General features: G+C 34.2%; 2 protein-coding genes and 2 long non-coding RNA genes across 7 annotated transcripts in view; 3 read left to right on the top strand and 1 right to left on the bottom strand.

Moving 5' to 3' along the window:
* LOC134853383 (coiled-coil domain-containing protein 154-like) overlaps positions 1-27,037 on the bottom strand; it is a 92,656-nt gene that overhangs the window by 46,962 nt on the left and 18,657 nt on the right. The gene's annotated exons all lie outside the window — the stretch shown is intronic.
* On the top strand, positions 183-4,423 carry LOC134853384 (dicarboxylate carrier SLC25A8-like). Of its 3 annotated transcripts, none has more exons than XM_063869373.1 (3): positions 183-361; positions 1,497-2,675; positions 3,164-4,423. In XM_063869373.1, exon 3 carries the CDS (start codon positions 3,307-3,309, stop codon positions 4,303-4,305), a length of 999 nt encoding a protein of 332 aa, XP_063725443.1. In that variant the 5' UTR covers positions 183-361; positions 1,497-2,675; positions 3,164-3,306; the 3' UTR covers positions 4,306-4,423. The 3 variants fall into 3 exon arrangements, with proteins under 3 accessions (XP_063725443.1, XP_063725444.1, XP_063725446.1); XM_063869374.1 differs by having other exon boundaries at positions 339-353; positions 1,809-2,675; XM_063869376.1 differs by lacking the exon at positions 183-361 and having other exon boundaries at positions 1,333-2,655.
* On the top strand, positions 21,155-23,762 carry LOC134852795 (uncharacterized). The gene is made up of 3 exons (XR_010164297.1): positions 21,155-21,571; positions 23,271-23,420; positions 23,637-23,762. It is a non-coding gene; the product is annotated as an uncharacterized LOC134852795 (long non-coding RNA).
* LOC134853130 (uncharacterized) lies at positions 23,886-25,698 on the top strand. The gene is made up of 3 exons (XR_010164321.1): positions 23,886-24,079; positions 24,515-24,829; positions 25,281-25,698. It is a non-coding gene; the product is annotated as an uncharacterized LOC134853130 (long non-coding RNA).

Below are 27,037 nucleotides of genomic sequence, written 5' to 3'. Positions count from 1 at the left end.
TTTAGTATTTATTGATGATTGGCGAAGCAAATTTCGGTCAACCTAATCTACGAAAAGAAAAATAAAAAAAATTGCGCGAATCTGGAAGAGTCCTCCATGGTTATGGAGGACCTCCACCATAAAAAATTCCTAATCGATTTCCTGTACCTATTCAATCATTCGCTCAAGATAGTAAACTATGGCGTATATAGAGCCTCAGGTGTCTATCTCAGAATAAATGACCGTTCTTTTCCTCTCCCTCTTTTTCCTATTCTTTCATACAATTTTTTTTATTGTTCAACAAATTTCTTGCCAGGTCATATTATCACATCATTATCTATTTTTACAACAGCAAGACCTTATTTTGAAATATGGTACAAAAGTAACAAAGTTTTTGCTGCTCCAATTTTCCAGCTTATTTATCAATTAATGAATAAAGACTAGTAAAAAATGAACACAAGTGACGGAGTGACCGAAATGAAAACATCCATACATATATAACTAAATAACCTTAGGTTTTGCGCAGGGTTGGGTTTAGGGGGATGCGGGGAGACGACGCCCCCTCCCCCCTACCCTCAGGGATTCGACCAGGGAAATCCATTTTCGGCCGACCAACCCAAAAAGTTTCCCAAAGGCGCCTTTGGCGCCAATACATACTATCTTTGAAGGAAAGTGCGCGCCAAAAAAAAACAATTTTTAGGTCAAAATTTACCAAAAAGTGCTCAAAAACAACTTTTTTGACCTGTTTATTCAAAAAGATGCCTACGTCAATTGTTAAGTAAAATAAAAAGGGGGCAATTGTAAAGTAGATTAAAAAGGGGGCAATTGTAAAGTAGATTAAAAAGGGGGCAATTGTTAAGTAGACTAAGTTGTCGTATTTCAGAACAATCAGAATGCAGCAAAATTCGAATAATAATTAAAACGTTCTGGTGCTAAATTACCGTTCATTTATAGGGTTGGCAACTCTTTTAGTAGATATCAAAGTGAGGGCGATTGTTAAGTAGATCCCGGAATTTTGTCGGTATCCACGGTATCAAACCGGATTTTTTACAGACACCATGCTCTGAGGCCAACATTTTTTGGTCCTCGAGGTCTAAACAAACCAAGTTTTGGTCCATCACAGCCTAAACCTGAACCCATGACCTCAACCCCGGCAGACAGAATGCATAGTTTTTGACCTCAAAAGTCAAAACTCGAGGTTCGTCTTTGAACCGAAATATATTTCAGAAACGACATTTGTAATAGTTGTTTCTTTCTTTGGCATACTTAGGCTTATACTGGTTTACTTACTTTGATTAAAAAAAAACGTTTTTCTTTAAAAAAAACTTTATTTGTTTTACTAAAAAAAACTTTACAATTTAAACGCATGGTAGGTTTTATGGCCAAACTAGAGTGAATGATCACGCGAGAAAAACAGAAAATTGAAATAATGGCATTGAGCACTTATATTTATTCAACCATGGAATTCGCGGAGCTACATGAACTTTCAATTCCCTTTCATAAACGTCACGCTTTAGAGCCGTCTTGTGGTTTCAAGGAACTTTAAGATTGATAGTTGGACTTTAAATTGCACTGTTTTAGATCGACCGCAAGATCAAAAGTTCAGACAGTTCAATGGGGGCATTTTTACCAACTAATCCTTCTGTTTGCCCATTCGAAAAAAAATGTTTCTTTGATTTGATAACTAATTCAAACTTACTATTTTTTTTTTCATTATTTTGACTAAGCTAGTGGAAACTTTCTTCAGTGATTATCAAGAGAAATTTTGGAAAAAACAGCTAAAAAGTCGAACTAATTGTTTTTCATCAAAATGTTTATAAATTTCTAAGAAGAAACAGACGGCTTCTCAAAACCAAATCCCCGGCTAAAAATAGAAACTCTGGTCAGATTCAAAGGATATATGAACCGTTATATTATTTATCTTTTACTAAGGGTTGCAAAATTGCCTGCTGCAACTCGTTTTCCACGGAACTTACCTCCAGCTTCAGGTCATAAGAGTTTGTCTGGTATTAAACTAGATAGATTTACTAAAACTATTTTTTATTCCTTCTTGTCTTTTACTCCTTCAAACTTGTTATTTAAACCACGAGGCCAATTCTGAGACTCCAACTGGTTTATATAGTCCCAGAATTACCAACTCTAATTAAAAATATATTTAGTGCCTTTACTTTTTTGTCACATGGTAATTTTGAAGCTACAGAGGACAAGATACACTCAAACACATGTGCATCAAAAAAATCCTTAAAAGGAAATCGCAAAAAATAGATCAATGTTTTGCTTTCCATTTCTGTATATACAAAATAACGTTGAGAATAATTTTGTTGAAAAAACTTATTCATTCAAATTACAGAATCAACCATCATTCTGGCCCAAAAACCCAATATAGATAGTTTTTTCGGTTAATTGTTATTTATATTTTCACGAAATCTTTTCCCATTTATCAAAATGACTTCTTGTAACTTTGATCTTTAGATTGAACTGAAGATGGTTATATACACACACCTTTTACCATAAGAGGTCAAGAACCCGATGATGATTGATGTCGAATGTTGTATCCGTCGACAAAGTTTTATTTAAACAGGTGTTGCCTTTTATTTGCCTTTACTTCTATGACGTAACCTCTATGTTCAAAGAAATTTATCTCAAACTTGAGAATTAACTTATTATTTGGATTTTGTTTGCTTTGACTTTGCATGGTAAACACACCTTTTAAAGATAAAATATGGTATAAATAGCGAGGTAAAAGTTTGAAGTTCAATCACATTTTGAAATTTTGTTAAGTTTTAATTGACGGCCAAGTTAATTTCAGGATCTAGAACAACGTCGATTCATAAAAATCAGCAGACTTTTTAAAATGCGATTGAACTGATAATCATCATCATAGTCATACGATATATTTTAAAAGTCAACGTTTATATTCCAATTTTGGAACAACCAAATGGCATCAAAAAGTACAAAATCTCAATCAGCTGACGAAACGTGTTCTTAATTTGATACTGTCGAATATTTTTCAGTGAGATTTTAAACGTGTTATTTGCGATCGATTTGCTTTCTTTTTGGTGTCGAATAAACTGCAAAGAAAAATTTAATGCCGAAAAAAAAATTACGTCAATTGGATGCGAAACATTAGTTCTCGTTGTATTATTGAAAAAAGTCAAAGCAAGTTCTCTTGAACATTTTAAAGAACAAAACTTTCAAATTTTCTTCAAATAAATTTTTGTTGAGGAAATCGGCCAAATTTATTATTTGTCTCAAGTTAAAAAGTGCTTATTCTAGAATGATCTGAATTCTTGAAAGTTAGCTATAAATCAAACATAACAGTTAAATATGCCTTTGCTTCCGAAGAGTCTTTTACCCACTCGGATTCCCAGCCCGACCCGAGGACCCACCACGACAACTCAAGCCCGAGACCACAACAAACTTCGAACGAACATCTTAAATGTGGCCGAGGTTCTCAGCGGCGGAGTTGCGGGCTGTACCGCCGAGTTAGTTTCAATCCCGCTCGACACTCTAAAAGTGAAAGCGCAAACAACTTCCAAAATTCCAGCTTTGAATTCTTCGTCTCTTAACTCTACGAACTTACAAATTTCAAAAATTATCCAAAATACATACAAAAACGGAGGTTTTCGCGCCTTTTTTGGTGGCCGTGTGTGCTTAACCGCCGCTTTTCAGCGGCAAATGATTATGGCATCGGTTAAATTTGGCTGTTACGATATGGTCAAAAACGAATATTGTAAAGTTTTCGACGTTTCTGAAGACGCCAGATTTACGCCGAAGTATGTTAAAATTTTAGCGGCTTCCACGACTGGAATTCTGGCTGTTCTGATTGGTCAGCCGACTGACGTCGTAAAAGTCCGAACACAAGCAAAACTGGACACGTATAAGTCCACAATTCAAGCGTACAAAGAAATCCACCAATCGGAGGGCGTGAAAAAAGGCTTATGGCGTGGAACTTTCCCCGGAGCAATACGTAATATGGCAGTAAACACTGCTGAAATTGGTTGCTATGACATAATCAAAGGCGTGGTGTTACGTAATAATCTTATGAAAGATGAATGGCCGTGTTTTATAGTTTGCTCAATTTGCACGGGCGTTTTAGCGACTTTAGTTTCGAGCCCAGCCGATTGTTTAAAAACAGTTTATTCGAACTCAAAGCCAGGACAGTATAAAAGCTTGTGGGATTGCTGCTCGAAGTTATGGATGGATAATGGCGTTAAATCTTTCTATCGAGGAGTATCTTTTAATGGATCTAGAATGATTGTCTGGAACATCTTGATGTTTACGACACTAGAAAACTTGAAGAAAACGATTGACGCAGCTCGATAAACTAGTCTCCAAATTAGAAAATAAAAAATAGAAATAACCTTTTGATGTTAGAATAACTTTGTAAATAATTTATGCTCTAGTTTTTGGTTTTAAATGGTGCTTCGCAATTTAAGTTATTTAGCTGATCTCAGTTTTGAAATGCTTTGAGCGAGACGCAGATCTAAGATTTTGAAGACCTTAACGACCTAAGGTCAAACGGCTATATGTGTTATAGGACACTACTTAGCAAAAAACTTCTGCGCCGAGGGCAAATTTTGGAAAAGAAAACAGGCCAAAAACGCGCCGTTTTGGAACATTTTGACCAAAAAATGCGTTTTTTGGCGCATGCTTCTCCTCACAGTTAGAATTTTTGGCACTATAATTGGTCGACCAAAAATGGCTCTCTTAAAAAGGTACCAAAACGATGTCGCTTTGGGTAGTCAAGGGGTCTAGTTAGGGACGGAGGTCCATACAAATAAAGCAACCGGGTTGACCTCCATAGACCGCAATGGCTAATCATACAGTTCCGCTGCAGCCGATTTACTTGGTGTTCGTCGTTCACGCGTCAAAATGGAATAAGAAATTTGAAAATTTTAGGCCAAGGAAATTTGGTCAAATAGACGAGTGCAGATTCACAGGGAACTAAAATGACTTCGCGTTTTAGGAAAAACTAAAGTAAAAGGTGTGCAAGCAGAAAATGTTTTTGAAAAAGTAAAAATTTTTGAAAATCTCGAGAGAGCAGACAATTAGAATTAGTTTCTAAATTTCCAAGATAAAAGAACAGTCGGATTTTAAATAAGTCTGAACAACAATATCAAACTTAAATCTATCAGTTTTTTTTACATATTTAAAACACATATTGTTGAATTTTTTAAAAGCCTGAAAAACGCAGAACTTTTTCATCTTTTAGATTTTTCAAGTCCGACTTTCTTTAAAAATAAGTATGAAAGTGTTATGTTGATATTTGATCTTTTTTTAAAAAAAAATTTTCTTGAAACCAGACTATTTCATCACGAGGCCAAACTTTGTATTTTGTGAATTGGAAGCGGATTCAGCAACCAGGACGCTCTTTTTGATCTTTCTTTGTTTTTTTTTTCGTTTTCTTTGATCGGCACGACAAAGTTTTGGCTGGTTTAAAGACTTGTGTCGAGATTCCAGAGCGCTGAACAGACTAAATTGAGCGCACATCCAATAATGTTCTTTTATCATGGATTTCTAGGAACTAACTTTCTGCTTTCTCAGGATTCAAAACTTTTTCACACCTTTTACTTTTGATTTCACAATACGCAAAGTAATTTAGGTTCATTGCCCCCATATGTTAATCTGCACTCGAATAGTTCACTAAATGCATTGTGCTCAAAGTTAAAAAAATCATTCTTTTGTGTTAACGTTTGGAACAATTTTAGGTTTCGAAACACAATTTTTTGACCAACTCGGTATAACAGGCACAAAATACAGGATATTTTAAAACCTATAATGATTTTTTTTAAAAAAATTGTCATTTTAAGGTGAGTTGACAAAAGAACCTGATAACTTGTTTGTTTTTGCAATGTGAAAGGTAAAAAATGGATTTTTGTTAGAGTCATTGAAGTTTTTCTTGTAGTTTAGTAGAAAAAAATTGCTATGGCTGTGCCATGACTATGTGATCTTCAAAAAAAGTGAACAGGCGAACAGATATTGAAACCAATTCCATGAATGTTTTTCTGCTGAAACACTAGCATGTCGACCTTCAGTAACTTTTTAAGTAATTGCTTCAAAGACTATCTTAGCATCATGGAATAAAACAACAAATGGGTTTGATATTGTTAACTGAAAGCCATAAAAGTTTGATGATTGATTGACTTGGAATTGTTCTTTTTAATCCCTTCTCTGACTCTTACTTAATTCCGGTTCCCCAATTTTTTTTGTTTTCATTCAGACAAAAACAATTCAGCGTTAAAAAAGGAAAACAGTTGATCAATTTTTTCTATGAGCAAGTTACTTGATGAACCAAGTTTAGACAGCCTTAATTCTTAGAGTTAATAGAGTACGAGGACTGAAAAGAGCGCCATTGTTATTGCTTTTTCTGTTACACAGTTTTAACGCGAGCTGGAATTCAAGTCCTAGTTTCCTTCAAAATCCTTAAAAGCAATTTTGAGTTAGTAAGAGTTCTATTTTCCGCAAAAAAGAGAAGATCTCGCTATAAAGATTAGTGCAATGCAACAATAGATCGTTCAACCAGACTGCTAAAAGATTCGTCTTTTTTGTTTTCATTTTTTCAAAAAAGCTCAAAAAACCCCGATTTGTTTCTCTTCTAAAACTCAAGTTTTCTTTAAAGTTTGGGTCTTTAATATTACATTTTGTCGATTTAAATTCATTTAGTTTAATAAGCGTAATTAGTTCAAATTAAATTAAATTATGTGGTTGTCATTTTTAATTGGAAGCGTTGTGTTTCAAAAGAAAAACTTTTTGAAACTGCAGTTTGAGAGCAATTCAGAATTTAGATTATTTCCGATTTGACTTAAATCGCATTCAGACAAAAACTCCAGACCAAAAAAAATTTAATTCTGATAAAATTCAAATTGAATGGAAGAAAGGCATGAGAGCTTGAGTTTCTGCTATTTTCAGATTGAAACATATTCTAAGAAACTTAATTGAATTAGTTTTTTATGCCAGTTTAATTGCGAGACTTCTATACCGGATGTATTTTATGGCAATTTGCATAATTTTCAATTCTCGAAAAATGTGCTCACCTGGCTACATGAAACAAAATTATTTTTTTTGCATTTTTTGAATAAGTGATTGTTTATTAAATGATTCACGTCGTAGTTGCGCGAAAACTAACATGGGTGTTAGCATAAGGACAAAGTTTAAAGTTTTTGACTACCTCGCAACGTATGTGGTAAATAATTAACCAAAAACCAAAAATTTTAAGAATCGAAAAGGCTAACAAAATTTTAACAAAGAGTTTTTCTTCAAGAACACCAGTACAAAATGATAAAGTTTGCCTCACTAGCTCAATTTTCGGTCACATATCTTGCTTGATTTCAACTTGAAGAATTTTTTTGAGCTGATTGATTTCAATGCCGACAGCTAGCATGACCTGGCTATGAAAAATTTGCGCGAACTTTTGTCGCTTCTTTAATAAGTTGAAACAAAAACGTACAAAGATTCTTTAAAAGTTGTTCTGATACATTATTTTTTAAATTTTAGAGCTTGAGAAACATAGAAAGTCAACAAAATAGCCGGTGTGAGCAAAAATTAACCGGGCTTGCCTTCATAGATAAAAATTGCGTATCCCTCAATTCAATGCTACGAAACTGTATATTTTCAACTACATACATGAGGCTAGTGGAAAAGTAATTATCAAACTATTTCTAGATCTAAAATTTCCAGAGTAATTTCCAGAACTAGAAACACAGCATTTCAAATGTATAGACAAAATTTTTTCAGACTTCAGCAAAAAAAATTTTTTTAGTCGCCAATTTAATCTTTTCCGAAAAAAATGCAGATCCAAAATCAGGCTAGTTTTGCAAGCAAAAAAATCAACAATGACCATCAACTTGAAATTGAACCAAATTTTACTGGTAAGAAAACGGAGACAAGTTACATTTACTATTGGAAGCGAACATTTTCTAGCCTGTTAAAGTCGTAACTGTATAAGATCAAAAAGGTTGTTGATAAGTTGTATTGTAGACAAACTGTTAGGCATTAAATCGAAATCTTACTGCACTCTTTTATTTCAGATCCCATCGGACATTAGAGATCGCAAGGTCACGACAGCAGGTCCCCAGACAGAAAGAACAAGTTGATAGCACTTAAATAAACTCAAACTGGTTCCTATCTCGAACAATTGATAGCGCTTACATAAACTCAAAACTGGTCCCTATCTCATTCGGGCAACCACAAATAAATTTTAGAGCGTAGATATAAAATTTATCAACTCACTGTTAGTTGTTCTATTGGATCATGTTACTAGTTAAGTTTTAGTTTACATTGAGTTTTCAGGCACACCTGCCAAACCTCTCTTAAGGTTTTCTCTTTTTTTCCTGTTGTCCTCACTTGTGCTCTATTCAATGGATCATAACTCCCCCCATTTTGTCAACTCCGCGTCTCTGCCGTGTTGATTTTCTCGCCGCTGCCTCGCACCCGCCTTTTTTTTGTTTTCCACCGACGGTTCTTGGTGATCTCTCCCTAGCCGTTCCCGGCGGTACATCGTCTCCTTCGCTCGCCGTAATCTTCACCGGTTCGTTTCGTTCGATTTCCCACTCGCTATCTTCGTCGTCCTCGCTCTCGTCCGCACTGTACTCTACTATACGTTGTTTCGTTGATCTTCGCGCGTTCTCCATCTCGACCCGATCCTTCTCGGCTCTTCGCTTACACTTTGTGGGTTCACTTGGGCCCGGGGTACTATGTACTCCTTTACTAGGTCCTGGTGTGCACGCATCGCTCCTATTCTCAATTAGGCTTTCTTCGGCCGCCGATCTACAAAAAAACACCACTCCGCCTTAGTAACGACCCTTTTTCCATCTGCACCGTATGCTTAGTCAATTTTTCATTTTTTAATGACAAACGTTTATACCTTCTTGGGTCCTTTGGATCCAAATTTCCAGTCCTTTGGTTTACGGTCGTTGAGCTGGTTTTGTGCTTTTTGAGCCATGTTGGAGCTTTAGGTACAGATCTTATTTCCTTGGGGTCAACTACTTCCTGAGCCTTGGGATCTGCTACCACTTCGACATCCAAAATGATTGGAGCTTTCCTATTTTATGGAGCGCACACCAAATCGCTTTTCTTCTCCCAATCTAGGGTAAGCTCTACATCCGGGAGATTTCCCGCCTTGTCTAAACAAAATAACTTTTGTTTAACAACATTGTTCCAATTTAAATTTTTCAATGACGGTTTTTTCGTTAAATTTCGCAGAGCCGTATTTGCTTCTCGTCCATGATAGGCTTCAAAAGGCGTTATTTTGTCTTAGAGTGTGGCACAAAACGTAACGCGCTGAGCGCACGGGATATCATTGCTCCAAACTTGTAGTTCTTATCTTCCTGAAGATAAGTTAACACGTAGTTTTTTATCGACCCAATTGTTCGTTCGACCATTCCTGTCGCGCGATGAGCCCTAACCGCAGATTTAATAAGTTCGATACCTTCATAGTTACAGAAGTTTTGAATTTCATTTGAGAAAAACCCAGTAGCCTGATCCATATGCAATTTCCTTGGGTGTCCATGAGTATTTTTTTCTTCAATACATGAACTTCAATACATTTATTTCTTTGGGTGTCCATGAGTATTTTTTTCTTCAATACATGAACTTCAATACATTTTTGGACTTGTTACTTGAACAAACATACGCCAACGGCCAATGCGAGAAAGTATCTACTGCTACAAGTACATACTTCTTGCGACCCCTTACGTAATCGACTGGGCCCCAGAAATCTAATTGGACTAAATCATTCGGTTCCTTAGACACATAAGTTTCCCCCATGTCACTTTTTGGAATGTCCGGTTTAGAGTTTTTACCTGCTTCTAAGCAACTTTTGCAGTATTTTGCTGTAGCAGCGATGTTCCGATGCGTAAGAGGAATCCACACGTCTTTTGCGGCTGCAAATATTTTGTCACGCCCATGATGGTTATAGTATAGACGATTCAGGATTGCTGATGACAGATCCTTCGGTATTGCTAACCGGCCGTCCATCCACAGGCACTTCTCACGTACTGCATAATCGTTGTAGTGTTGAGCGTAGTATTGTCCTAGTCTTGTTATTTTCTCCTTTGCTCGTGGGTTTTTGTCTCTGATGTTATCCCTGATGGTCTTCATAATTGGATCTTTTTCAATGTTTGCTTCTATCAATTTGAAACTCAGAACTTCCGGGTGTTCAATCTTTTTCACTATTTTACTCTCTGATGGCACTATAGAATAGATCCATTTGTCGTTCTGTACAAGTGGGTAGGATAAACCGGGGATCTGGTGTGGAAAAGAGATGATCGTGTTTAATTTTCTAGAATTAGTCTGTTTTATATCAAGTTTTTCGGGTGGTATCATTTCAATATCTGAATCCGAACTAACACTGGGAGGTTGATTTAACCGGTTCAGTACAACGTTGAGGTTCACATTTCCAGAGTTAGTCGATGTGTTGACGATGGCCAAAGTTAGTGGATCATTTTTCTCAGGCGAACTATTCATGTTTTTATCGCTTAAGTTACTCAAATTATTCAGAATTAGGGGTTGCTACTGTAATTTTTTAGAATAAAAGGCTTGTCACTGTAATTATTTAAGATGGAAGGCTTGCAACTGTAATTTTTCAAAATAGGAGGCTGGCTACTGTAATAATTCAAAATGAAAGGATTGCGACTGTAATTATTCAAAATTGAAGGCTTGCAACTGTAATTTAAGCAATGAGAACAACGTCTGAATTTCTTTCTTCGGTATTTGCATATTTCCGCCGGTAGGCAAAAATCTCGACGCTGATTGGTTAACCGCCGGTTGAATGTAAACACGCCCTCTATTGAGCGTTCGTGCTCACGGTGAATATTTGCATATTCATCTTTTCTTTCATTCTCATTGGATGAAACTGATTTCGTTGTGTCGAAACATGACTGCTCGCCCCCTACCGTCGTTTTTGGCCTAATTTTATTCACTTTCTGACCCCTAGGCTTCATTTTATCCTTAGGCTTCAATGCCGCGTTTATCATTCTTATCTTCGCTACTGTAAAATTTTCATCGTAATGACTTGTCTCGGGTGACTCTGCTGACGGAAACCGAGACAAATAGTCTGCCATCCCCATTTTCGACCCTTGTCTATGTTCAACTTTAAAATCATTTGGCACCAGTCGATCATACCATCGAGTTAATCGGCTGAAGAACGTTTTATTTCCCTTCGGTGACGAATTCAACAATGTAAGTAGCGCTTTATGATCCGATATGACTGTGAAATACCGGCCATATATTTGGTTTCGAAAATGTTCCGTGGCCCACTCTACCGCGAGTAATTCTAATTCATTCGTAGAGTACTTTTTCTCAGCCGGATTAAGGTAACGGGATGCAAACGAAATTGGATGCCACCCGGGTGCGCAATACTGTTCTAAGACGGCCCCTAGGCCATCGTGACTAGCGTCACAAATAATTCTAAATTCACGATGAATGTCGAAATGCCGTAATTCGACAATATCTTCCACGAGCGATTTCAATTGTTGGAACGCATTTTCGCAAACGGGCGTCCAGACAAAATTGTTATTTTGACTCAGTAATGGGCTTAAAGGTGCTCTTATTTCCAAGAGTTTGGGTAAAAATTTGTGTAAACTGTGCAGTGAACCCATTAAAGATTTCAGCTGCTTTCGAGATTTTGGGGTTTTCAGGTCCTCTATTGCTTGTGTTTTTCTTACTAGGGGCATGATGCCATTTTCCCCAATCCGATATCCGAGCCATTCGTACTCTGTTTTTGCAAATTCACATTTTCGTAATTTTAACGCGACATTGGAGACGTCCAGCTTTTTCAATATCTTTTCCACCAACGCAATGTGTTCGATCTTAGTTCCTTTTGAAGCAATTAAAATATCATCTATGAACAATCCGTTAGCTTGAGGGAATTCCTTAAGTAAATTATCAATTACTTTTAGGAATTCCGCCGGCACTGACGTAAGCCAGTAAAATCCGTTTTAAAACGATAGGTTTCCGTGGATATCCCGCCGACTAGTGAGAAATTGCATTGCTCGCTCGTTTTTTGTTCTAATGCGACTTGTCCGTACGCATATGTGAAATCCAACGTTGTAAAATATACATTCCCCGCTTTCTTTTCCGCGATAATCTGACTTACTCCGTCGACTAGTTCGTCAATATTTGGCATTTGGTACTTATTCTTGTGTACCTGCTTGTTCAATTCTCTCGATTCCAGCGCTAATTTTATACTTCCGTCTTTTTTACTGTAATCACGATAGGGGAGACGAAATACTTATCTGAGCACTCTTGTAATTTTACGATATGCCCTTCATTTATCAGCCGATGAATTTCTTTATCAACCTTGTCTTGTAGACTGATAGGCACCCTGCGCCCTTTCTGTTGTATAGGCCTCAAAAATTCGAAAAATTCAGCGCTTACTTTCGCGTTCCGGATATTTCCTATTCTAGTAAATAAATATGGGTACAACTTACGGAAGTATATTTGCAATTTTCGTCATATTCCTCCTCCTCTTGACTGCTCCCTTCCCCTGTGATTCCCATCATTTTCTTCCGTTGAACTAACTCGAGGCCCAGGGTGCCCATCAGATCGCGCCCCAGGAATGACTGATGATTTCCGGATATTACTGACACTTGTGCTGGGCTGCCCAACCGTTTAACGACATCATCACTGCTACCTTTCTCAGTATGTTTATTCGGTTGTTATTGTAATCCAAGAATTCATCTTTTGAAGGCTGTAGTTGAATATTCGCCTTACCCAACGCTGTTTTTAGGTCCGTTATGCTGAAAATCGTCACTGGGGATTCACTATCTATCCATAACCACATCTTCTTTCCTGACACCTCAACCTGGACTCGGGCCCCAGGGATCTTCAGTTCAGTCTCATTCTTCTTCCTTTTTATTGACATTACCATGTAATCGTCCGATCCTGAGTCATGGATTCATTTTCCCCGCTTCTCTGCTGGTTCACCCACGACACTGGATCTTCATTCAAGTCATTCACATTCTGCGTACTCTGGTGATGCTCATTTTCATCTCTAACTAAGCTGACTCGTCCTCGTCCTCTCCATTGGTTAGTACCCCTCCCATTCCTCGAAATGTTCGTTCAAAATGTCCCAGTTTTCGGCACGAGTTGCATGTTGCTCCCTTTGCAGGACAGCTTGCGATGTGGTCAAGGGTAAAATTTGGTGCGTCGCAATTATAACACCTACGGTTATTGCCGCTTCCCCCAATACTTGGTCCTTGGGTGAATCCTCCACGTCCCCCGCGTCCTTGACCTCGGAAAAATCCTTGTCCTCTTCTTATGTTATTTACCGGTTCCTGTTTTAATGAAATTGTATGCGCGCTCACCACGTTCATATGATAAGGCGGTTCAAATTTGTATGCGCGCTCACCACGTTCATATGATAAGGCGATCCGGTAGACTTCCTCAGGTAACTTTGTTGATCGTGATAATTCTCGTTGGCAATCCGATTCCCGCATATTCATAATGAAAATATCACGAACATTTTCGGCCGCATTTGCAAAATCACATCTACCTGCTAGGGCGCTTAATTCCGCGTGGAATTTTTTGAACGTTTCATTCTCACGTTGTTTTTGTCCGTAGAAAAATCCCCGTTCATGAGTTACATTCCGCTCACGTTGAAAAACACTTTGCATCTCATCAAGGACCCGTGGGTACCGTACCGTTTTAATATTAACCGCCGCTTTTTGTGCTTTGAATATCCGTTGCGCCTCGTCTCCGATAAAAAGATATAGATTTGACTTTAACTTCTTTTCCGAATCGAGACGGTTTTTCCCATTGACCTCCTCAGGCAACGCCGTGGTAGCCGCCGCATTTAGAGTACTCGCAAAATAGAAATCATCGGGATCAATGTTGTATTTCGCTATCATCCCCCAGTGAAATTTAATTATCCACTCCTCCCATTAAACTGGAGGTTCCGGTGTTCGTGTATCCCAAAAAGCTGTTATATTTAGTGAGTTTTTCCCCCTCCTTTTTTCTCAGCTGACTGCGCCATGTTAAAGTCGTAACTGTATAAGATCAAAAAGGTTGTTGATAAGTTGTTTTGTAGACAAACTGTTAGGCATCAAATCGAAATCTTACTGCACTCTTTTATTTCAGATCCCATCGGACATTAAAGATCGCAAGGTCACGACAGCAGGTCCCCAGACAGAAAGAACAAGTTGATAGCACTTACATAAACTCAAACTGGTTCCTATCTCAAACAATTGATAGCACTTACATAAACTCAAAACTGGTCCCTATCTCAAGCCGTTAAAAAAGTTATGGTGTGTAATCGTATTGAGTATAATTAAAAAATAGGTTTCGATGGCAAATACCCAGGTTGCCTTATGCAAGAAAAAGGCCACTTAACTAGTTGGTATTCTTATTTGTTTTTATTGGTATTTGTGTTCATATAAATCTTATATTAATGTGTTCTCGGACAAAACAAAAAAAAATAAAGCAAAACTTAGAGTTTTTGGTCAATCCGAGTTGATAGTTTTTGTCGAAAATATCTTAACATGCTCAGTTTATTTGGACTGAAAATAAGCATCACCAATAATTTTGGCCTTATAAATTATTTAAAAAAAAAATGAGGTACAAAAAACATTTCCGAGGATAATTTGACTTCCCAGATAAAGCTGTTCGACATTGCAAAGAATGATTCTTTGACACTATTTTGGAGCCGAATAGTTTGCTAAAACTGGGGACTAAAAAATTCAGCTTGAATTGATTATCCAAAAACTGTCATTTTAAAGACTTTTCAAGTGTCTGATAATGTTTTGGCAACCAAAAGATAAAACTCTGAAAACAAAAACAAAAAAATAGAAAATTTGCCCTCTATATTGTAATAAGAAGTTCAATTTTAAGCTCTCTATTATTGTTTTTAATAGTTTTTTCTTAAATTTAAGTTATATTAAGATTGTTATCAGAAAATTCTGACAGCATGAGCTAGCTTAAATTCCGAAAGTTTGAGAGAAATGAAAAAAAAAATTGTTCAGAGTCGATGAGTAAAAAACAATTCTGTGAACGGTTGGCTAAATTTCAGGCTGACATTTTCTAGAAAATGCTATTTTAATTATTTTTGTGAAATTTGCAAAAAAAATTACTGAAAGAAAAAACTTTTTTTGGAATGTGAGGCAGGACAGATAGGGCTTAGTTGAAACAAAAATGCGCAGTTTTTTGTTCCAACCATTTTCAAAAAAGTAACAAAGGATCAATTATCAGTTTTTTTCTTATGATTTTTCATTAACAGAAAAACCGCTATAAAGTCAAGCGCAGTACATACTGCAACAACAGCAAAAAATTGTCTGCGACTTTTTGCAAATTTCATCAAACATGATATTTCGCATATTTTTCTTATGAACTTTTACTTAAAGATTTTATCATGCTCTGTTGATTTGCTTCAAAAAAATATTGAAGCTTTCCATTCTTTCATTGGTTAATTGCAGGTATCTTTTTTCAACTCTATACAATTTTTTAGACATATTTCATGGACTGCAGAAAATCTTTCATATTCAATTTTTCTAGGCAACCAATTGTCTCTCAGGTGATTTTTCTGTGACACGTTGCAGAAATACTTCTCTTGCAGTGACTAGCATCTGAAGAATTTTACAAACCCAAGTATGAAAGTTATGTTTGTGAAGAAAAATCAAAAATGTTATCTGGAACTTGATTCGCTTAGCATAGCCCAGACTGGTTTTTAACTTTACAAATGACAAATTTTACCACTTCAAGCATGAATGTTACGTTTGTGAATAACGATCAAAAATGTTATCTGGAATTTGATGCGCTAAGCACAGCCAACAGACGGGCTTCTAAAAGACCAATTAACCTACGGAAATCAATTTATCAGGAAAAGATTTGAATTTAGAATTTTTAAATAAATTTTCAATCTAACTTATTCCTTCACAACTTGATTTTCCGAAATTGTATTTAACGTTCGCATCACTTGCTTTTTAATTTTTAAAAAAAAGTTCATAAAAAGATTTAAAAACTTTTAGTGGTAAAGCAATTAGACACAATTTTAACCTGAATTTAAATTGGAACAAAACTGACAGAGAGAAAACCAAAAGAAAAAGAGAAGCTGATTGTGGTGCATGTATCACAGAAATTTCAAATTTGTTTTTGATATAACAGTAGAATTCAAATTAAAGTCTAAAACTGGGACAGTAAATAAAATAGGTACGGTTGACAACAATTTTATTAGATGAAATAATTCAAAAAAATATCGAAGAAACTCAAATTGTTGAAAGGATCTGAACGAAAGACTTTAGTTTCAAACATTATTAATCGTTTTAGTAAAAGAGGAAAATTGAAGAACAATTTTCCTCAAAAATGTTTAGACAAAAAGGAAAAGTCACTTTAAAAAGGCAACAAGTTTTTTTTACAAAACAGAGATAAAAATTTTCTGAGAAAATTGTAATTGAAGCTTTCTTAAATTTTCTGTAGTATATTCCACTACGAGGCTAAAAAAAGCACTGTAACGTTCTTTGTCGACTCCCTAGTTTTTTCGCGGATACGAGCGAGTATAGCTTGTTTGTCCAGATTCCTGTGAGCGGATTTTGCAAAAGTAGGTGGCTTTCTCGGATTGTGCTCAAATGTTGCGGTTCCGCTGATAACTTGAGTTTTCCACTTACAATTTGCGGATTCCGCGACCGCGTTTTGTTACTATGCACCTATATAATTTGTTTCCAGTAGATCTACAAACTGCTCCGAATTCCTCAAAATTTGTTTTCAGCCTAATGCCGAAACTGCTCTAATTCACAAAATACACAGTTTGACCTCGTAGTATTCAAATCAAGACTAAAAAGGCTTCAATTTGATGAAATTACTGGACACATTCGGGTGATTACTTGCAATACTTGATTTTGCCTGAAAAAACACTCAAAGAAAAATTTTTTTCTAATTTTAAATCGTCGGAATAAAAAAGGATGTTGTTTGAAAAATGTTATACTATTTGTACCGAACTGTTGGCCTCAAAAATATTTTTAATTTTACACAGCTAAACAACTAATCAATTTTCGAAAAATTTGAGCGGAAGAAATAACTTATGTACAGTTGAGCTCAAGAAAAAAGCTCATGTATGACAGTTGTTGAACCACAATAAATCACTTTGAAGCTCTTTGAATTTCAAATATTGTTTTTGATTGGCAATTTCGTACGTAAAATTATCTTATTTTGAGAAAACTGGATCGATAGTATTTTTTTCCGATGGAGTTTTAGAAAAAAAGTTCATTCTTGCGACTAGATTTTTTGTGAGTTTTTCTCGTTTGCTGTCGATTAGCAAAATAAACCAAATGATCTTAGTCAAAAAAACACAGAAAAATAGGTTGGAATTGTATTCAGATTAAAAGCTTTTATTGTTTACGGGTGATCAAACAAAGCAAACATATGATTGATGACCAGTAAACTCTTTGGTAAACTCAGCAAAACTCAGTAAACTCAGCAAAACTTGCTTCGGCATAACAAAAAAGATTTTGGCTTGCGCATTTTAATTCAGCACCAGGTTGGAAAGTTTTTTTTTTCAGGAAATCAAGCAGTTTTTGGGATCAAGGTATCATTCTCTTTTTAAAAATTTCCACAAGATCAAGTATTTTTATTGGGATCAAGTTAACATATTCCTTAAAAAAATTGTCTGAATAGACTGATTTCAGTTGGCTATGCTTGAATAAAATTTTTTTGAACTTAAAACTGGGGACTAAAAAATTTAGCTTGAATTGATTATCCAAAAACTGTCATTTTAAAGACTTTTCAAGTGTCTGATAATGTTTTGGCAACCAAAAGATAAAACTCTGAAAACAAAAACAAAAATAGAAAATTTGCCCTCTATATTGTAATAAGAAGTTCAATTTTAAGCTCTCTATTATTGTTTTTAATTGTTTTTTCTTAAATTTAAGTTATATTAAGATTGTTATCAGAAATTTCTGACAGCATGAGCTAGCTTAAATTCCGAAAGGTTGAGAGAAATCAAAAAAAAAAATTGTTCAGAGTCGATGAGTAAAAAACAATTCTGTGAACGGTTGGCTAAATTTCAGGCTGACATTTTCTAGAAAATGCTATTTTAATTATTTTTGTGAAATTTGCAAAAAAAATTACTGAAAGAAAAAATTTTTTGGAATGTGAGGCAGGACAGATAGGGCTTAGTTGAAACAAAAATGCGCAATTTTTTGTTCCAACCAATTTCGAAAAAGTAACAAAGGATCAATTATCAGTTTTTTTCTTATGATTTTTCATTAACAGAAAAACCGCTATAAAGTCAAGCGCAGTACATACTGCAACAAAAGCAAAAAATTGTCTGCGACTTTTTGCAAATTTCATCAAACATGATATTTCGCATATTTTTCTTATGAACTTTTACTTAAAGATTTTATCATGCTCTGTTGTTTTGCTTCAAAAAAATATTGAAGCTTTCCATTCTTTCATCGGTTAATTGCAGGTATCTTTTTTCAACTTTATACAATTTTTTAGACATATTTCATGGACTTCAGAAAAACTTTCATATTCAATTTTTCTAGGCAACCAATTGTCTCTCAGGTGATTTTTCTGTGACACGTTGCAGAAATACTTCTCTTGCAGTGACTAGCATCTGAAGAATTTTACAAACCCAAGTATGAAAGTTATGTTTGTGAAGAAAAATCAAAAATGTTATCTGGAACTTGATTCGCTTAGCATAGCCCAGACTGGTTTTTAACTTTACAAATGACAAATTTTACCACTTCAAGCATGAATGTTACGTTTGTGAATAACGATCAAAAATGTTATCTGGAATTTGATGCGCTAAGCACAGCCAACAGACGGGCTTCTAAAGGACCAATTAACCTACGGAAATCAATTTATCAGGAAAGGATTTGAATTTAGAATTTTTAAAAAAATTTTCAATCTAACTTATTCCTTCACAACTTGATTTTCCGAAATTGTATTTAACGTTCGCATCACTTGATTTTTAATTTTTGAAAAAAAGTTCATAAAAAGATTTAAAAACTTTTAGTGGTAAAGCAATTAGACACAATTTTAACCTGAATTTAAATTGGAACAAAACTGGCAGAGAGAAAACCAAAAGAAAAAGAGAAGCTGATTGTTGTGCATGTATCACAGAAATTTCAAACAATTTTGCTTTTTTTTGTTTTTGATATAACAGTAGAATTCAAATTAAAGTCTAAATTTGGGACAGTAAATAAAATAGGTACTGTTGACAACAATTTTATTAGATGAAATAATTCAAAAAAATATCGAAGAAACTCAAATTGTTGTTGAAAGGATCTGAACGAAAGACTTTAGTTTCAAACATTATTAATCGTTTTAGTAAAAGAGGAAAATTGAAGAACAATTTTCCTCAAAAATGTTTAGACAAAAAGGAAAAGTCACTTTAAAAAGGCAACAAGTTTTTTTTACAAAACAGAGCTAAAAATGTTCTGAGAAAATTGTAATTGAAGTTTTCTTAAATTTTCTGTAGTATATTCCACTACGAGGCTAAAAAAAGCACTGTAACGTTCTTTGTCGACTCCCTAGTTTTTTCGCGGATACGAGCGAGTATAGCTTGTTTGTCCAGATTCCTGTGAGCGGATTTTGCAAAAGTAGGTGGCTTTCTCGGATTGTGCTCAAATGTTGCGGTTCCGCTGATAACTTGAGTTTTCCACTTACAATTTGCGGATTCCGCGACCGCGTTTTGTTACTATGCACCTATATAATTTGTTTCCAGTAGATCTACAAACTGCTCCGAATTCCTCAAAATTTGTTTTCAGCCTAATGCCGAAACTGCTCTAATTCACAAAATACACAGTTTGACCTCGTAGTATTCAAATCAAGACTAAAAAGGCTTCAATTTGATGAAATTATTGGACACATTCGGGTGATTACTTGCAATACTTGATTTTGCCTGAAAAAACACTCAAAGAAAAATTTATTTCTAATTTTAAATCGTCGGAATAAAAAAGGATGTTGTTTGAAAAATGTTATACTATTTGTACCGAACTGTTGGCCTCAAAAATATTTTTAATTTTACACAGCTAAACAACTAATCAATTTTCGAAAAATTTGAGCGGAAGAAATAACTTATGTACAGTTGAGCTCAAGAAAAAAAGCTCATGTATGACAGTTGTTGAACCACAATAAATCACTTTGAAGCTCTTTGAATTTCAAATATTGTTTATGATTGGCAATTTCGTACGTAAAATTATCTTATTTTGAGAAAACTGGATCGATAGTATTTTTTTCCGATGGAATTTTAGAAAAAAAGTTCATTCTTGCGACTAGAATTTTTGTGAGTTTTTCTCGTTTGCTGTCGATTAGCAAAATAAACCAAATGATCTTAGTCAAAAAACACAGAAAAATAGGTTGGAATTGTATTCAGATTAAAAGCTTTTATTGTTTACGGGTGATCAAACAAAGCAAACATATGATTGATGACCAGTAAACTCTTTGGTAAACTCAGCAAAACTCAGTAAACTCAGCGAAACTTGCTTCGGCATAACAAAAATGATTTTGGCTTGCGCATTTTAATTCAGCACCAGGTTGGAAAGATTTTTTTCAGGAAATCAAGCAGTTTTTGGGATCAAGGTATCATTCTCTTTTAAAAAAATTTCCACGAGATCAAGTATTTTTATTGGGATCAAGTTAACATATTCCTTAAAAAAATTGTCTGAATGGACTGATTTCAGTTGGCTACGCTTGAATAATATTTTTTTGAACTTAGAACAAATTTCACTCAAAAAATTGTTCTAAGTTTGTTCTACACAAATGTTAATTATAAAAACGAGTTATCACAAACTCGGTTTTTCCCAGGCAATAAATTTTATGAACTACAGTTTCCGAAGCTTCGTAGAAACTTTCTAATATCTATATATTAGTTTTCCAAAGAAACCATTTATACAGCGTAGCCATTTCATTTCAATAAAAATGTTTGTATCCAAATAACAATACAACCCATTCAGATTTTATCTAAATGCCGTTTTGAACTCCCCTTCTCATAGAAATATCAAAGGTTTCTTCTCAATTGATTCAGAAGAATGGAGAAAAGAAAGTTTAAACTGCCCGTCGCTTCATTAGCATATGGATCAAAACAAAGTTCATCAAAAATTGATATCATCTGAATTTTTGCCAAACAATAGACAAAAAACTATCAAATAATTGATCATCTACCAATTCCCGGCAATAAATTTTTTATCAGTTTTATTGAAACAGCCGTCGTAATGCTTTCTTCAATATTTATCATTATTATAACAATAAAATGAGCTTGCAGAAATGAAATTCTACCATTTTTTACCAACTTTCCTCAAAATTATTGTTTTCTTGGTCAAAATTATCGAAAATCAGTCGTGTATATCTAATTTGCAGCTCTGTGAGTTGACCTTGCCGTTAAATCAAATTAATCATGCAGTAATTGCGACCAGATCTGGTTTAAGCCAATCGGAGTGTCTTCAGAAAATGGAGACATTTGATTGGTCAGCTGGTGTTTACTGCAAAAACAGTCAGTTTTGCGGCCTGGGCTTAGATCTGGACCCAAATTACAAAAAAATGAAGATTCTTGGAAAAATTGAGCCTGTGTCAGAGCTTTGTAAAGTGTTCCTATCACGTGACACATTCCATTGTAGCGATTTTAAGAATAAACTCATCGAAATCGGAATATTGAGACGTTAGTTTTTTATCTTTCTAAGACGGGTTAAATCTCTGCTTACGTGTTAGTAGCAAGAAATATGTCGCGCATTTGTTGTCCCAAACTGGCAATCTTTAAACCCCCATTACTGTACAAAAATAATCACAGGGGGAATATTTTTTTTAAATTTGAGCTCAGGACAACAATACCTTATGAATGATATAATAAAGTTTTTTTTTTCAAAAAGTGATAGTTAAATAGTCGAAATTTGTCTGGAGAAAAAAATAAAACGGCACAAAAATCAGGGCAAAGCCTTACAAATTCCGAGTTCAATTAAAGGCCAATGTTAAAGTTATTGTCTGAAAAACTGTTGAGAAAAAACTTTCACGAATTAATTACCCCAAATTTGCCGCATTAGCATCTTTCAAACAATTTTTCGAGTATTCACAGTTATTCACAGGTGAAATTTTTTTTGAAACATTGAGCTTGTGACAACAATAGTTTTTATATGGCTCACAAACAGATGATTCTCACTTTTCGAGTATTCAAAAATTTTCACAGGTGGAATTTTTTGAAACATTGAGCCAATGACAACAATTTTTTTTAGATAGTATAAAAAATCAATTTTAAAAAGGCTTAGCAAAAAGTTGAAAAATGGCCAAATAAAAACCACTCCAAGCATAAATACTCCAAACTTTCTTAATAATTGGAACAATAATAACTCGCAGCGCAAGTTGACAATTCAGTTTAAACATTAAAAAACTCAATTTGCTTAGATAAAATATTGAAGATAGGAAAAGAGTAATGAACGCAAGTAAACATAAAAAACACTTTCTTGAAAAAAAAATTATGTTCGGAATTTTTTTTTATTTGACATACAATGGAAATAAGTTCAAACAAGTCTCTAAATGTCTTAACAATCAAATAAACTCTTTAAATAATTAAATTCTTTTCCGTGAGCATTCATTTGTTTAGTGAACCTTCCATAAATGCTGAAAAACTATCGCTAATAAAGATTGATCGAAGATTGGAAAAGAGTAATGAACGCAAGTAAACATTAAAAAACCCTTACTTCGTTGAAAAAATCTCATCTTTCGAATTTCAAAGAAAAAACATGACGCTTTTTAAGCTTTTGGAATTTCTAAAACAAATTCTGATTGGCACTTTTTTGATAACCTGAACCTAACTAGAGAAAACTGGATCAATTTGTAAAGTTTTCATTCCGCTGGAGATTTTAAAATTAAATTCCACTTTCGAAACTAGATATTGTTCACGTTTTTTTTTGCGCTCGTATTTGGAAAGTGCCATTTACGTCACTTTCAGCAGATGGATTTCAATTGAACTCAAAAATTGCAAATATACCTACGTACATTTATAAATGCATCAATATGTATGAATGTACATCTATAATTATTAGAGACATTTAAGACTATTCCTGAAAAAAAATCAGCAAGACCTATATATGAGTCTTCACCACGTTCATTAATCTCAAACATGGCCGATAGATAGTTGAAAAAGAGTCCATGAATGTATGAAAAAAGAAAAATGTGGCTTAATTTAAAAAAAACTTCATTTTACAAATTTCAAAAAGTTTTCCTTAAACTATTTTAACTTTTTTGGAGCTTTTGCAAAACTAGCAATCAATCAGCTTTTTCTAAAACCTTTTGACGGTTTTCAAAATGAAAGCAACCAAAACTGCGCCTGGTCATTTTTCAATAGCGCATATTTTCTAAAACAGAAAGCCACTGGAACTGTCTCGGACAAGGACATGAATATTGTCGGCGAGAACGGATGACCAAATGTCAGGACGTGACTGGTGGGTTCCAGTGTCTGGGATGTCTACAGGGCACTAAACCGGTACGCTCATTGGACGAAACCAAATGCGAAGGTAATCTAACGGATGCGTAGTAGTTATTAACATAGTTGCCTGGAATTAGACAATTTGTATTTAGAAATGATCTGATTTTAAAAAAAATTAAAAATAAATGAAATGGCATAAATTGTTGGAAATAATTTATTAAGACTGTTACGATTATTCTAACGATAATAATTATAAAAATTATAATAATTTTGATTATGATTATTGTTCTTGTTTTCATAACAGACATTGACGAATGCTCATTGGAATTATGTGGGACTCGTGCTTCTGGTTGTATCAATACAGTTTTCTCCTATGAATGCAGATGTGACAATGGGTTTGAGCACAATTCAGATAATTACAACCCTTCCTGTGAGGGTGAGTCATTCTTCAACAATTCTGATAATGATCTTGAAAACTCACAAACAATAAAACACAATCTAAACTTAAAAGCAGAAATTTTAAAATTATATAGCCAAAAAAATTTAAATCATTTTAATTTTCATGCAGTTTCAAGATATAAATTCATAATTTGTTTATTGACACAAATGAGTGCAAAGAGAATGTATGCGGCAATGAAACCGAGGCTGTTCAATGTGAAAACCTAAATGGGGGATACAATTGCACCTGTCAAGATGGATTTTATTTCTCGAACGACATTTACGGAAAAGGATGTGAAGGGGAAGTTGGTAAGACTATCAAACAAAAAAATAGAGCTTCTCGATGACAACGACCACAACTTTTTGACAAGCAAAAGGGTTTTTGGTAACAGGTTTTTTTGTCTATTGCCTCTAAGTTTTAAAAGTGCGTTTTTTGATGGATGCCTATATAAACTTTTTTTTGACATAACATAATACTTTTTGGTTCGTTTTTATAAAAAACCGGGTTGTCAAAATCGTGTTTCTATGGTGTTTTATTTAAGAGCGCTCAGAAACTCAATTTGGCGAAACAAAAAACGAAGTAGAAATTTTCCAATTTTTTTGAAAATCCGCCTCCCCCATAAAATCCTAGATCCGCTCCTGGTAGTATATCAACTTTTATTATAAGTATCAGGTGGACTATCAAGTACAAGTTTGCTCATGTTTTTTATTTAAAATCAAAACCAAAATTTCATCTTTTTTCAGCTACATTGTACATGTGGGGTTCACTCTACAACACAACAACTGTAAATAACTCCACAGATATAATCCAAACTGAAACCAGAGACTGCCAAAATACAATTGGAACATCTGTTGACCCGTCACATTGCTCCGGAGCCCAAAACAGTCGTAATGTGTTACGACTTAAACGCATTTACACCGAAATGTACTGGTATGATGCTAAAATGCACTGTGAAGAAATCGGCGGGGCGATGTTTGGAAATTATGATGGAACAAATGATCAAGTTGAGATGCTTTTTGAGAATACTTCATGGACTTCAATCTGGCTGGGTATATCAGGTGAAACACAAATCGCTAACGCTCGCCACTTTTTGCTGGCCATTTTCAAAAGTTTCAAATTTTAAAAAACTTATGATTTGGTTATGAACAAGTTCATTAGTTTATATGTTAATTTATTTATGAAAAAAAAAAGGATCACACTCATTTTTATTATAAATGCAGTTTCTATGAAAAAAGAAGCAATTTAAGAAAAGTAATTCAATTGTAGAAAAGTGTAGAATATTTCATAGAGAAAAAAGCTGGAACAGAAATCTTTTATGAAGATGTAATTCAAGCTGGTCTCGAAGAAAATTAGTTGGATGCCGAGTCAGCAAAAAAGTTTTTTTTTGGACTTTTCCGTGAACTGTTTATCGAGAAAACATGTTTTTAAAGCGTTTTCATCGGCTCATATACGCGCTAGGCATAAACCTTCGGGTGCTGAGAAAAAAAGTATTTAACACTTGTTTCTTAGGTGAGAGTGGACAAGTAGGATGGAAAACAGAGCAGGGCAAGGAGATGACGCAATTTCTGCAACCCAATTGGGATAATGGCTACCCAAGTTCAAACATGAATTATCACAGGATTGTTCGGTTAGGAAGAGATAATTTGATTAAAGATGGCAGTGGAAGCAATACTGTGCGAAACTTTATTTGTGATTTGACAGAAAAGCCCACTGGCTTATTGTAGCCTTCTCACTAATCATAGATCTTGGAAGTTTCTTGCGTTAAACTTATAGCAGTAGATAAATTTTCATTTTAGAGTGACTTCAAATTTCCATCTAGTACTACTGATAGAGTGACAAATAAATCAGTTTTAATTTCTTAGTGTGTTATAAATAATAATTTACCAAAAAGCTTATGACATTTATAGCAGTATATATTGATCTTTTTGGAGCGACTTTATATATTGATCTTTTTGGAGCGACTTTACATTTTCATTCAGTATTCATGCAGTGACAACAAATGAATCAACTTCAATTTGTTAGTGCGTTTAAATAGTAATTCATTAAACAAAATAAGACATTTATAGCTTTATATAATGTTCATTTTGGCTTTACTTCAATTTTTTTTAAATATTCATGCGGTGAAATCCAATGCATCACTTCAAACTTGTTAGTGTGTTATAAACAAAAGATTATCAAAAACAATGGATTATCTTATAGCAGTCTGTAGTTTTCTATTTTGAGTGAGTTTAAAATTCCATATAGTGTTCATGCAGTGAAAACAAATGAATCATTTTTCATTTGTTTGTGTTTTTAATAAAAGTTTACCTAGAAAGTTATAACACTTATAGCAGTATATACACTTTTTTTCATTTTTTAATTTTTGAGTGACTTTATAGTTCCATTCAGTATTCAAGCAGCGAAAAAAAAATAAATTTTAAATTGTTGGTGTGTTTTTAATAAAAGTTTACCAAAAAAAACTATAAAACTTATAGGAATGTATATAGTTTTTTATTTTTGTTTTTGAGTGACTTTAAATTTCTATGTTTTTTTCATGCAGTCACAAAGAAAAGATTCAATTTTTATTTCTAAGTGTGTTATAATTAAAAATTCACCACAAAAAACATGACACTGATAGCAAACTATTTTTTTAGAGTAACTTTAAATTTCCATTTTGTATTCAAGCAGTGACACCAAACGAATCAGTTTTAATTTGTTTGTGTATTTAACAAGAGTTTACCTAAGAAAAGTTACAACAATTATAGCAGTATATATACGTTTTTTCATTATTGAGTGACTCTAATTTCACACTTAATATTCAAGCAGTGACAACAATTGAAAAAGTTTTTTTAATTTGTTGGTGCGTTTTTATTTTAAAAACACTATAAAAAATGTAGCAGTATATAGATTTTTTCATGTTTTGAGTGACTTCAAATTTCTATGTAATAATCATGCAGTGACAAAGAAAAAGAATCAACTTTGATTCGTTAAGAAGTTATAAAGAAAATTTTACCTCGAACATTATGACACAGATAGCAGTCTATTTTTCATTTTAGAGTGACTTTAAATTTCCATTTAGTGCTCAAGCAGTGACAACAAATATGTCAATTTTAATTTGTTTGTGTTTTCAATAAGAGCTTACATTTAAAAAAACTTATACCAGTTATAGCAGTATATATACATTTTCCATTTTTTCATTTTTGAATGACTTTAAAGTTCCTTTTAGCATTCATGCAGGTAAAATAAATGAATCAGTTGGTGTGTTAGAAAGTTTACCAAATGAAATT

Source organism: Symsagittifera roscoffensis, chromosome 8 (assembly GCF_963678635.1).
Source record: "Symsagittifera roscoffensis chromosome 8, txSymRosc1.1, whole genome shotgun sequence".
In the NCBI taxonomy this organism is placed as follows: Eukaryota; Metazoa; Xenacoelomorpha; order Acoela; family Convolutidae; genus Symsagittifera; species Symsagittifera roscoffensis.
Note: the sequence above shows the minus strand (reverse complement) of the source record. Positions and strands in the feature narration are given on the sequence as shown.

What these genes read in the sequence shown, in the direction of transcription:
- LOC134853384 (XM_063869373.1), top strand. Translation starts at nt 3,307, where the DNA reads ATGCCTTTGCTTCCGAAGAGTCTTTTACCCACTCGGATTCCCAGCCCG.